Source organism: Lathyrus oleraceus, chromosome 7, assembly GCF_024323335.1.
Source record: "Lathyrus oleraceus cultivar Zhongwan6 chromosome 7, CAAS_Psat_ZW6_1.0, whole genome shotgun sequence".
Classification (NCBI taxonomy): Eukaryota; Viridiplantae; Streptophyta; class Magnoliopsida; order Fabales; family Fabaceae; genus Lathyrus; species Lathyrus oleraceus.
The window spans coordinates 247,330,645-247,344,659 of NC_066585.1; the positions used below are offsets into that span (position 1 = coordinate 247,330,645).

The window sequence follows — 14,015 nt, forward strand, 5'->3', positions numbered from 1 at the left end:
GTGCGGATGTTAGAGCTCTCGAGCTGATAATACCACTCTAACTGTGTGCCAGACAGACTCTCTTGGAAGAAATGGATCCGTAGCTTCCTATCAGTGGTATACGGCTGAATCTTTCTCACATAAGCTCTCAGATGCATCTGAGGACAAGACGCACCATCATACTTAGTGAAAGCGGGGACCTTGAATTTGCGAGGAATGACCACATCAGAGACCAGACCTAAGCTTTCGAAATCCAGACTGGGCGCCTTCTGACCCTCCATAGCTAGCATACGTTCTTCCAACAACTTATACTTATCATCTTTCGGAGAGTACTGTTCATTTTCATAATTTTCATAGTCGTCCTCAGGGTTGAAGGGATCAGCATTCTCATCTTCCGAATCATCTTCTGTCTCATCTTCTTTATCCTTCGGAATTCCAATCTTGACTCCTGGAGCCTGTCCTTTAAGCCTTCTTCCCGGGTTAATGTAACTCACAGATTTCTTGTCTTTCTTCTTCTCGAGCAATAGAGTCTTCAGTTCCTCCTGCCCCTTGGATAAGTTCAAGATCATCTCCTAGAATTGAACATTCTGAGCCTGGAGATCCTTGACAGTTTGTTCGAGGGCCATTTTTCTGTTTGAGAGGAAGACCGTGAGAACATTGATCCTTTAGAGTACCCGTTATGCAATGTTATGTTATGCTATGCAATGTATGAAATGTTTTCAAGGACTTTTGGAATTTAACTTTGCGTAAACCACCAAAAAGGGGAACCGTTATTAATAATTTCTTTAATCAATGTTCATTACAAGAAAAAATGAAAGCTCAAGTCTCTAAGGGACGGCTTCTTTTTGGGCGGAGATATGCATTGAGACTTCGTTCCTCATTAAGCTGGCTGGTGAGCTCTAATACTTTCTTCCTTTCATCACAGAACTGAGCTTCAAAAGTATCCCTTTCCTCTCTCAACTGGATCCAAGATTTCTTCAATTCTTCAACATTGGTAGGCATATCTGGATAAGGAATGATCTGAGGGGTACCTCCTTCAACTTTTGGTTCAACAATCAGAGGTCCGATTGCAAGATATGGCATGATAAGCTCACGAGCTCTGGCTCGTACCCATCTGAGATAAGGTTCCATAGGAATAGAGTTTTTCTGTCCTAAAGTACTTCTTTTCACCATGCCCCAAGCTCGTACAAACCTTTGACGGAGACCTTGAGAATCTTTGTCATAGTCAAACACAGTGCCTTGGATAATTATTTCATGTGGACCATCTCTTTGAGCATAACCAAACTGACGTAGGGCTAAAGTAGGATTATAAGTAATACCTCCTCTTATCCCAAGGAGTGGTACGTTAGAGAATTCTCCACAACGGTCAATGATGATAACATTTTCTTTGGGTTGGGGACACCAATGGATGTCTGAATGGGAGAGCGACATTATCCTTTGAGACCATTTCAAATTTTGCTCATTCTTCAAGACTGATTGAGGAAGGTGCGAAATAAACCACCTAGATAATAAAGGTACGCAACACATGAGAGTCCCTTGCCTTTTCATAGTACGAGTGTGAAGGGAATGCAAAATGTCTCCAAGCAAGGTGGGCACAGGGTTATGAGTGAGAAATATCTTAATAGCATTCATGTCTATGAATTGATCCAGATTAGGAAATAGCACCAAACCATAGATTAGTAATGCTAGAACATCTTCGAAAGCATGGACACTCATAGCTTTTAGGAATTCTCGGGCCTTATTTAACAGAAATTTGGCAAGTAAACCCTTAACTTCACTTCTTGTTACCCAATTAGTTTCAATGTCGGACTTTGTCATGTGTAAAGCCGCGACAACCTCTTCAGATCTCGGAATCTTTTCTAAACCACTAAAAGGTGTTTGATCAAGGATAGGTATCCCAAGCAATCTGGAAAATTCTTCTAATGTGGGTACCAACTGATAATCTGGGAAGGTGGAGCAATGATGTTTAGGATCGAAGAACTGGAATAGAACTCTCATCATATCTTCCTTGAAACCGGTGGTAACTAAATTGAGGAGATAACCATGTTTCTTGATGAACTGAGCATGATCGGGAAGTTCTGACACTAAATCCTTGAGTTGAGGAGAGGTCGCTACAAAATTGATCCGGATGGTCTTCCTGGAAGCCATAGCCCTACAAAACAGAGCAAAGTTAAATCCCTAAGTCCTCGAAATGGTTAGTACAATGCCATGATGTCATGATGTTATGATGTCAAGTAAGTAACAAGCACAAACAAGTCACACTACAATCATTCCTAGGTTTTAAGGCTTTCATGAGTTCCATAGGTAAGTACCCTCCCCACTGAAGTTTGGTTAGTTCAACCTGTCCTAGAATAGTAACCGGGTTCTAGAAAGATCTCAAATTGTTGACCTTTCCTTAAGTCCACTTCAGTGCAACACCAAGCGGTTGACCAAAATTTCCCTAAAGTCCAATCTCAAAGAGTGTAGTATCGAGTATCAACCAACCCCAGTCGGAACCGAAGTCAGTTATCTCACTACTTTCTAATGGCTAGGATGAGTCAATTATGGTTCTAAAGGTCTGGTTAATGCTTTGATGACACCACGCAGACGCCAAATTTTTCCTCGAGTAAACATGAGGAACATCAGGACATCCAAAGTGTCACATTAACCGTAGCCATCATTTTAACCATTCCAGTATACGCCGAATAGTTGCGATGATCTCTTGCTACTTACCTAAGATACACTAGATCAGGGTGTAGGATCTTTCACTCAAGCATAGAATACCCAAACAATCCCTTAAAAGTAAATCAGACAAAGAAACAATTCGAAAACATAAGTGATCTTATCTTTAAGGTAACCTCACCTTTTAAGATTCCCCAGCAGAGTCGCCAGTCCTGTGATACGGTGAACTGGCTTTGTGTTTTTGCTTTGAAAAGCAATGTTGCGGACAGCAAAAGTCGCCATCGACTTTTCTTTTATCCAATAAGGAAAGGCGGAAAAGAACAGGAAAGACCTTGATTAAATTTTGAGTTCGGGAGGTACATTATACAAAGGGAAGGTGTTAGCACCCTTTGTATCCATGGTTATCCATGGGCTCTTAATTGCTTAACTCACTTATGTTTTCCTTGTTTGAGAAAGTGTTTGAGAAATGTGGTGTGTTTAGAAAATATTTTGAAAGGAGAGTTTAACTTTGTAATGATTCTTGTACGAATGTGTACAAAGTGTTTATCTCGTTTGATTTTGAAAGATGTTTAGAAAAATATAACTCGGCGATGATTCTGGTGCAAATGTATACCAAGTGGTGATTTTCTAAAAGATGTTTTGAAAAGTGTGAGGTGTGAAAAGTAGTTTAAGCTGTGAGCAAGCATTTAAGAGTTATACCTAACCAAGGTTTTTATAGGTATTTCCTATCCTTAGGAGGGTAAAACTGTCCTTACTATTGAGAAGTAAGTAGTCTTATCCTTTGGATGTAAAGGGACATCGGGGGGTCGTCGATTGGTCATTGAAGGCAACATTTGTAAGGATACCGTAGCATTTGAAGGGACAATCATCATTTAATCGTAGGCTACAACGAAGGGTCATCGAGGGACAAAGCCATATATTCGAGGGCAACGTTCGAGGGACAAGGTCATATATTCGAAGGCAACGTTCGAGGGACTATGATTTATCTTGTAGGGACATTGACCTTTTGATCGAAGGGACTATGACTTATCTATTTAGGGATGATGGTGATTTAATCGAAAGGGTCTTTGCTAAGGGTATCCCCACATTCGCGGGACATGACCGTAATATCGTAAGGCAACAAATAGAGGGTTACCCTAGAGGTGCAAGTGTGGAAATGATTGGATTCGGATATATTATCTTGAATTAATTTATCTAAGTTCGATTATTTATCTTTCCATGCAATCCTATTAGCATACATCTAGACAGTTATATTCATAGTATGAAAAAATTAAAGTGCGAAAAATAAGACTACGCTATTACATGGCTTCGGGATGGGGGTACATAATTTAAAAGGGGATATAAAATATCTAAATCTTAATTAACGAGTACAAAATTAAAAGGGCATACCAAATAATAAAACCTAATTAAACTAAAAAGAAAGAAATAAAAAAGAAATCCTAATTAAATCTATTACATAGAAAGTTCATGACAAATGAAATAAATAAACTAAATTTAAGAATGAATTAAGAATATTTTTAGTCTATAATAATAGAAACTTTTTTTTTTTATGAATTTATGAAAAAACATAGACTAAATTGATAGAAATTTTAAAAGAAAAGAGAAAAAAATATAATTAGATTTTTATTATTCAAAATAGCCCATTTTAATTAATTAAGTGATATATGAAAATTTAATTAATAAACTAGATTAAATTATAGTGGTGAATTAATTATAGTGGAAAGGGAGTAAACATAGTAAAAACACTGAAAAGCTAAAAAATTGGTCCTGGGGGATCAAACCCAGGACCTCTATGTTGTAATGAGGGGAGAGCTACCAACGAGCCATGTCGGTTCATTCGGTATTTATTCGCCTTCATTAAAATATATATTAATTCTACATGGATTTTTCCATTTTGACACAACACCATATATTAATTCTACATGGATTTTTCCATTTTGACACAACACCATCATGCATGTTACAGCTTTCTCTCTTACGGCAAGCTACTTTATTTTTTCTCATGCTGTTTCTTGCATGTGAATACAACAAACCTGTAACTTCATCTTATATCAAACCACACACATAAAATAAGATCATAGGTAATCATCATGCAATAATAAAAATAGCCATGCACAAATCAAGAAGCTTATATTATTTTACTCATGTATTAGTTCTCTTTACTACAAGTGATAATGATAAAACAAACCTTACGCATACATGTTAAAGACAACCAAGGATTTATATTATCACCATTATATCATCATCATCATTATTATGTAATAACAACATGTGAAATAAACATAATCATGCTAGAAACAACACTCATATAATAATAATTAAATGGCAGATATAATTCTTTAATCATGCAAACAGAATTTCTCCAACATGCTATGACATATCAAGAACAAATGCATACTTGAATAAAGCAATATCAACATCCACCAAACCATGAATACATCATCTCAATATATATATTAAACCAATATTATTCATGCATAAATTAAGGAGTATTGCAAGGTAATCATGCTGAATGCAAATTCCATAATGAACACTTACTGGGGATTTGATTCTTCTAGCTGGCTCACTGTATGTGTGTTGTTCTTATTCAGGCTATGAGTGCTTTATGGTTGCTTCTCTTTTCCCTGCCCGTGAATCTTCTTGCTTCTGCCTTGCCTTGTGTATCTTCTTCTTCTGCTGTATCTCTCCTCTTTTTCGTCTCCTCCCTCTCGCTGCAGCCATATGAAGTATTTATAATGGTATGGATTAGGGTTTAACATTACTAAATATTTGGATCCCTTCCTATACTTTAGGATTTAACTTTGCTAACTATTTGGATCCCTTCCTATACTTTAGGATTTAACTTTGCTAACTATTTGGATCCCTTCCTATACTTTAGGAGAGTTAGAGTTTAACCTTGCTAAATATTTGGATCCCTTCCTATACTTTAGGAGAGTTAGAGTTTAACCTTGCTAAATATTTATTAAATACAAATATTATTATAAATAATGAATAATTTAAATAAAAATTAATTTAAATTTTAGTTACATAATTGGATTAAAATTTAAACCTATTTCTATTTTTACTTTCATCATTTAAAAAAAATCAAAATTATTCTTACTTATATCAACCAAAATTATTTTATAATTTATGGGCTTTTAAAAAAATGTTACTCTTATAAATAAATTTTATTAAGTAAAAAACGTGAATTACTAAATAAATACTATTTATAAATAATGAATAAATGGAACATGAGTCACTCAATTATAAAAAATAGTTATTATAATTTAATGAGTTTTAACAAATAAAATTAATTTAAAATTTTAATTATACAATTAAAATTCAAATTTATTTTTATTTAACATTAAATTAAAAATATTTTATTTATATATATATATATATAATTTATTTATATCATACAGATAACCAAAATTATTATTATTTTTTATATCTGTATCAAATAATAAATAAATTAAAATTTATAATTTATATGAGAATGTATGCTAATGAGTGAATGCAATGTGAAATGAATGCCATGCATGAATCAATTTATCATAAAAATTAACAGGCAAATTTTGGGGTATGACACTCATACACACTGATGTCTGTGGACCAATCAATCCAAACTCTTTTGGTAAGAGTAAATACTTTTTACTCTTTATTGATGATTATTCTAGAAAAACATGAGTTTATTTCTTGAAGGAGACGTCAGAAGTGTTTGAAAACTTTAAGAAGTTCAAAGCCCTTGTGGAGAAAGAAAGTGGTCTTTCCATTAAGGCCATGAGATCTGACCGAGGAGGAGAGTTCATTTCAAATGAGTTCCAAAAATATTGTGAAGACCATGGAATCCACCGCCCACTAATAGTGTCAAGATCACCACAACAAAATGGAGTAGCAGAGAGAAAGAATCAAACCATACTTAACATGGCGCGAAACATGCTTAAGAGCAAGAAGATGTCGAGAGAGTTTTGGACCGAAGCAGTGGCATGTGCGATTTATCTGACAAATCGTTCCTCAACAAGAAGAGTGCATGAGAAGACACCACAAGAAGCATGGAGTGGAAGGAAGCCTGGGATCTCTCACCTCAAAGTGTTTGGAAGCATTGCCTATACTCACGTTCCCGATGAAAGGAGAACAAAGCTCGATGATAAAAGTGAGAAGTATGTATTCGTCGGTTACGACTCAAGCTCCAAAGGGTACAAGCTCTATAATCCAAATAGTGGAAAGATCGTCATAAGTTATGACGTGGAGTTCGAAGAAGAAGATTGTTGGGATTGGAGTCTTCAAGAAGACAGGTATGATTTTCTTCCTTACTTTGAAGAAGAAGACGAAATGGAACAACCAAGGATATAAGAAAATATTACACCACCAGCCTCACCGACACCAAGGTTGGATGAAACAAGCTCAAGTGAGAGGACACCACGACCAAGGAGTATTGAAGAGCTTTATGAGGTAACCGGAAACATAAATGACATTAACCTTTTTTGCCTTTTGGGTAATTGCGAGTCTATAAGCTATCAAGAAGCAGTTGAAAACGTAAAGTGGAGAGACGCCATGGAAGAAGAAATCAAGTCAATAACGAAGAATGATACATGGGAACTTACTACACTTCCACAAGGACACAAAGCAATCGGAGTAAGATGGGTGTACAAGGCGAAGAAGAATGCAAAAGGAGGCGTGGAGAGATACAAAGCAAGATTGGTGGAGAAAGGATATAGTCAAAGACAAGGAATTGACTATGATGAGGTATTTTCCCCCGTTGCTCGTCTTGAAACTATTAGACTGATCATTTCTTTGGCAGCCCAAAATGAATGGAAGATCTATCAAATGGATGTGAAGTCGGCCTTCTTGAATGGTTTTCTCGAAGAAGAAGTTTATATCGAGCAACCACAAGGCTATGAAGTAAAAGGGCAAGAAGAAAAAGTCTTGAAGTTGAAGAAGGCGTTGTACGGACTCAAGCAAGCACCGAGAGCTTGGAATGTTCGAATCGACAAGTACTTTCAAGACAAGAAATTCATCAAGTGTCCATATGAGCATGCACTCTATATTAAAGCACAAAGTGGAGATATTTTGATTGTTTGCTTATATGTTGATGACTTGATCTTCACAGGGAACAATTTAAGCATGTTCGAAGAGTTCAAGAAAGACATGTCAAATGAATTTGAGATGACAGGTATGGGGCTCATGGCATATTATCTCGGCATCAAAGTAAAGCAAGAAGACAAAAGAATTTTTATCACCCAAGAAGGTTATGCCAAAGAAGTCCTTAAGAAGTTTAAGATGGATGATGCCAATCCAGTTGGCATCCCGATGGAATGTGGAAGCAAGTTAAGTAAGCATGAAAATGGAGAGTTTGTTGATCTAACTCTTTACAAAAGTTTGGTTGGAAGTCTGCGTTACTTGACAAGTACAAGGTCGGATATTCTCTATGCTGTTGAAGTCGTAAGTCGCTACATGGAAGCTCCAACAACAACTCACTTCAAGGCGGCAAAAAGAATCCTTCGATACATCAAAGGTACAGCAAATTTTGGCTTGCATTATTACTCTTTTAATAATTATGAGATTATTGGCTATAGTGATAGTGATTGGAGTGGAGACTTGGATGATAGAAAAAGCACTACTGGTTTTGTGTTCTTCATGGGAGATACTGCTTTCACTTGGATGTCAAAGAAGCAACCTATCGTCACACTATCAACTTGTGAAGCTGAGTATGTTGCTGGCACATCATGTGTTTGTCATGCAGTTTGACTAAGGAATTTGTTGAAAGAATTAAAAATGCCATAAGAAGATCCTGTCTAAATATGTGTTGACAATAAATCAGCACTTGCTTTGGCAAAGAATCCTGTATTTCATGAAAGAAGTAAGCACATCGACACTCGTTACCACTTCATAAGAGAATGCTTCGAGAAGAAGAAGGTGAAGTTGAAGTATGTGATTTCTAGAGATCAAGTTGCCGACATTTTCACCAAGCCACTCAAATTGGAAACTTTTGTGAAGCTAAGGAATATGCTTGGAGTCACAAATCAAGTTTAAGGGGGGATGTTGAAATATTAAACTTGATTTAGACCTAATTTTATTATTTGGGCTTAGTTTATATTGGGTAATGTTTCTAGAAAAGTCTTGTAGTATTTAGAGTATCTAGATATTTCTTAAGATTATAATATTTTCTAGAATACTCTTTGAATATCTAGAGTTGAGAACTCTATAGAATTAGTGTGTTTAAAGTTCTCCTTAGAGTACTATAAATAGAGATGTAATCCAACACTTTTGAATCAAGCAAAAAATACAAAGTTCTCTTTTCCATAAATAATTCTCCTACCTACCAAATTTCTATTCAAGTCTTTAATATTCCCACACACTTTTACTAAACACAAAAGGGTTTATTTCCAACAGTTGTGACATAAGATGTTGCACAAATTTTTTATGTAAATATCTTGAATGAAATGGTTTATTTGAATACCTTGTTTATAAGAAGGTTTAGGTTTATTGGTTGTGAATTTTCTGAAATGAAATGGTTGTAGACATATCTATGTGTACAAATGTTAAAAATATATTTCGTATGTGTTTGGTAAACAGCCCCTATTTGAATATTTAGCACCGGTCTAAGCAGGAGCTAACATATATACTTATTTTTTTCTAGCGTCTCCTAAAGTCAACGCTAATTTGGTAGTTAGTATGGGCTTTTCAACCATGTCTTAGCTTTGCCATAACATCTCAGATGACCGATGCTAACTAGCGTCGACTTGACACTTCGTTTAGTTGCGAAGCTGGGGCATCTATAACAACACCGACACGAGGCCGACACTAATAACATATTAGTGTCCGCTTTTAGTCTTGTAGCGTGGGTTTTGGTCGACGCAAAATCACATTTTTCTTGTACTTGTTGATTTCCACTAAGATTTTTTTTTTGTTATTGTTAGTATATATATATGATATGAGGGCCATGCTAAGTATTCTCATCAAATTTGTTGAGCAATGCAACTAATTTTTATACGTGTTACGAAAAATAGCCACATTGTTCATTGTATATTCCTCAACATTTGTTGATTGTTCTTGGTCATCATAATATGAATCAACAGTGTTAGCATATAAGGTCTTGTCTTTAAAGATAAAAACAAAGGAAACCCATGCTTGAAATAGAAAGAATCAATGGTGTGAACACATTTACCACACAAAAATTTTGTTGTTTGAAGAACCTTTTTCTCGATAAAATAGTTTGCCTCTTCCTCGACATTTTCATGTTGAAACCTTCCCTGAGTGTTTTTGTTGCTTGCATTGAAGAAAATAATTTAGGAAGAGTAAGGATTCATAATGCCTTGAAGCAGATGTTCTTGTTGTAGAATGGATAAAACATGCACACATAGGATAGTGGCTCAATCATTAAGATTTGTGTCTTAGAATAATTGAAAGTGTCATTCAATCCCTTCAAAAAGAAGATAACATAATCTATCTTTTGTTATTTCTTAATTTTCATATTTTCTACGCATGTACATGTAAGTAAGAAAATGAAGGAACTCAAGATCTTCCATAAAGTCTTGATCTCATTGAAGTAACCGATATCATCTTAGTGGTTTTTTATTTTCAAAAGATTTCAACTATCTCTTTATTTGCTGAGGAGATTTTTACATTAATTTAACATTGCTCATATATTTATGAGTTTTATTATATCCCAAAGATCCAAATCAATGTTACTTGAATGTCAAGTTTTGAGTTTGTGAGTAGTCCAAAGTTGTAATAGGAAAACCAAAAACACTTTGTAACAGGCAACTAAAAGAGTGTAACGAAGGAAAAAAAGAGCAAAATATAAGAGTTAGTCTTCATATTTTCTTGTATTGTTAAATGCACAAGTAGATGTATATAATATACATAAATAGTCACAAAAATCATGATTGATGTAGCTAATAGATGATAAATGCAAAATCAATCATAATTTAGCTTGATTTACAAAGTTTAGGTAACATAAATACTTAATATTTAAGCAGTAGGGTAAGATGCTTGCATTGCAATGCCACATAGTCCTTCAGCAGCATCAACTCCCAATTGCATCCTAATGTATCCTTCTTCACCCCAATCAGTTCCCCATGAGTTCTTAACCAACCAATATTTGGTTCCATCACTATCGGTGCCAAAACCCACAGCAGTGACACCATGATCGAGCTCAGTTCCACATGAACCAGTAAAGACGCCACTTTTGTAAAATTGAAAGTCGGATCCACTAGCATCAATGGCTACAGAAATTGGTTGATTCGCAACAGCTTTTTGTAGTGCCTGCTCATTGTTGGCCGGGACATCTTCATACCCAGTAATGGTAGCCGCTTGGGTGGATGCTTGGTTTGCACTGCAAGTTCCATCAACACCTTGATAGGGGTATTGAGCTTCCGTGCTGAGTCCGTGATTTTGAATGATGAATTTGAAAGCATCATCCATAAGACCACCCTCACAACCTTGGTCTACACCTTTTGTGTCGCAATCAACAAGTTCTTGTTCTGATAAAGAGATCAATTTTCCAGTACTCAACTGATGAATTCCTTCTGTTGCTGCAACAGCAGAAAAGGCCCAACAACATCCTACAAAAGATAAATTAATACTAATTAGAGTTTGACAACAGTTAAATTAATGATTAGAAAATACTGATTTGAATGCTTTATTTATTAGATAGACACTTACCACATTGGCCTTGATTCTTCACAGGTGTTACTGCTCCTTTCTTCCTCCAATCAACTGTGGATGAAATTGCAGTTACATTTTCATATCTAAAAGTAGTTGTCCTTGTGATTGAGGAGCACATATGACCTTTGAATTTGTTTCTAGATGTGGTGAACTCCTCGTTGGTGAGGTCTGCAAATTGATTAATGCCTAGTTTGTACGATTTCTTATTTTCAGCATTGTTAGACGCTTCAATGTAGTTCACGTTTTCTGCAAATATCTTTAAACGACTCTCCCTTTCTTGAGAATCCTTATAGACTTTGCCATAGTGACTCATCCATTGTTGGTGCCTTTCATAGATAGAGTCGTCTTGGAGAGTGCGAGAAGTGACTTGGAGCGCACACAATCCCAAGCAGAACATAAGTGACAATGCACTAATTTGATATAATTGATTTTGAGCAGCCATGGTGTGTGTGAGAAACAAGTGTTTTTGATTTGAGTTGATATGTTAGCAGCTAAATGTGTGCCTATACTGAATGATCTTTGTGGTATTTATAATAGGCAATTTTATGGTGAATTGAATATTTTAACATTTTGATATTTTCACATTTTGACTGAGAGATTCTGTGATTAGGTATTTGGAAAGGTGCCTGCTATGGACAAATTTTATGTCAAGCAAGGGCCTTAATTACGTACCATGCACTCAAAGGAAGCCTTGTACGTTGGAAATATTTTGGATTATAAAACTGAAGGTTTGATGATAAAATCAACTTAATATTGTGCATCAACAATTTGCGAATGATGAAATTGATTAAAAAAAGAAAGATAGACCAGTAATTTGTTTGTTTGAGACAATAATTATAACAATGGTAACTACTAAGAAAACAAATTGAACCATTGGCATTCCCCATACCAGTATCAGCATATTCACCTCTCATGGTAAAAACAAATTAAGTGTAATACTTCTATTCTACATTAATAACAAATTAAATAGGATAAAAATAATAGATATTAAATTAAAATAATTAGAATATATTTTTCTATACGAGTAGTATAAATTGTGTCAACAAAAATTACACCGTAAGTTTTTAACCACTTGCATAGGCATTGTTTCTATTTGATATAAGACCCGCGCGATGCGCGGTTGTAAATTAGTTTTTTCGTTTTATTGAATTTTAAATATATTAAGAAATTATTTTAAAAAATATGATTATTAAATTTATACTACAGTAATTTATTGTAAATTATAATTAAGAGAATGATATGAATTATCACATATAAAAATATACAATTTATTTGAAAGGAAAATATATGTTTGTAAATTAAGAATGACATTCGTAATTTTGTCAAACTTTAGTTATATAATGAATAAAGAGTTGAAAATGCTAGTTGATATATTAACTTAATTGTTTTTTAAATAATTATTTTAATTTTACTAATGCGATTATAAATATTTATCTGATTTTATCGTTGATATCAATTCAAATATGAATGTTCTTTTTTAAACATTATTCTCAATATTTTTATTATACTCTCTAAGGTTACTTGTCTATTTTAAAATTGAAATTTAGGAGAATATATATAGTTGGAATAATGATTTTTTTTTAGATCATTTCCAAGGTTCGAACCCATGACCTCCAATGGAGATTAAATATTGGATTTGTCTATTTGAAAAGTGGAAATAGGATTTTGGAGGTGCCACATAAGACTATAGGATGATGTGGCACAAATGGAATAGAATTCTTAACATGTGTCGCCATATAATCCGAAGTTTTAGATTTAATATATTATATAGATAAGCAAATCATTCTTAAGTTTAGAAAAGTTACATTTTTGTGCGGTTAACTGTCTGAATCCATAATGATCTTCCAAGATATCACGACTATTCTAACATAATATTTACGCACATTGTCTTGCAACAAAAACCTCTTTGTCAGATTACAATCCACCAATCATTATTAGGAGTGAATGGTGTTATGATAGGGTGTGACACCATATAGAATCATGTCATGTAACCGTCAACTTAAGCCCATTGTACAGGAGCTGACAATCTGTGATACTCCTCTGGTATCAAATGACTCTCAAAATCTCTGCGGCAGATGGTGGGAGGAGCGAACTCTGAGGGAAGTCTCAAAATAATCTGCAAATGTCCAAACTAGCACATCACTCGCTCGGACATATAAGGGTACATTAGACTTGACCCACATGTCAGCCATTCGGGGTATAAAGAAATGACGTCCACCAAACACGTTTGGCGGTGACTTACGTATGGCAGAAGACAATGGCATCTGCTACATGACGGTTGATCAATGCATTTTGATGCACATTCTTCTATATTTATACTTATACATTTCCATGTTTTAGTTTGGTTATTTTTTCCTTTTAATGTGTTTTTATAATTTATCTTATTTTTACACTTATTTGTTTTTCGCAGTTTATTTTCAGCATTAGCAGTTTGCACGAATAAATTCATAACTGGAGCTAGGAGTATCGGATCGAGGCGTGCTACCGGTCGTTGGAAAGCTAAGAGAAATAGCTACGACTTTCATGAAGAAGTCAGAAGATAATTAGGACTGTAGAATGGTTGAGAAATCCGTTGAAGCCTTCAGCACTAGATTTATATTTTGTGTTGGGTTATTTAGTTTAGGCCTGGGTTATGTTTTAACCAAATTAGGTTTATTCTACTTTTCCTATAACCTAAGCAGCCAAAAACAGTACAGGGTATCACTATTCACGAAAATTTGAAAGCT

At 34.8% G+C, this 14,015-nt stretch overlaps 1 protein-coding gene across 1 annotated transcript; it reads right to left on the minus strand.

Moving 5' to 3' along the window:
• Positions 1-10,418: 10,418 nt before the first annotated feature.
• LOC127106929 (senescence-specific cysteine protease SAG39) lies at positions 10,419-11,878 on the minus strand. Its single transcript, XM_051044223.1, has 2 exons — positions 11,287-11,878; positions 10,419-11,186 (listed from the first exon to the last, which is right to left on the minus strand). Exons 1-2 carry the CDS (start codon positions 11,729-11,731, stop codon positions 10,594-10,596), a joined length of 1,038 nt encoding a protein of 345 aa, XP_050900180.1. The 5' UTR covers positions 11,732-11,878; the 3' UTR covers positions 10,419-10,593.
• Between the last annotated feature and the right edge of the window lie 2,137 nt (positions 11,879-14,015).

Excerpts from the sequence above, each read along its gene's own strand:
- LOC127106929 (XM_051044223.1), bottom strand. The coding sequence starts at position 11,731 with ATGGCTGCTCAAAATCAATTATATCAAATTAGTGCATTGTCACTTATG. Across the intron at positions 11,187-11,286 it reads GAAGAATCAAGGCCAATGTG|GATGTTGTTGGGCCTTTTCT; the intron begins GTAAGTGTCTAT and ends TATCTTTTGTAG.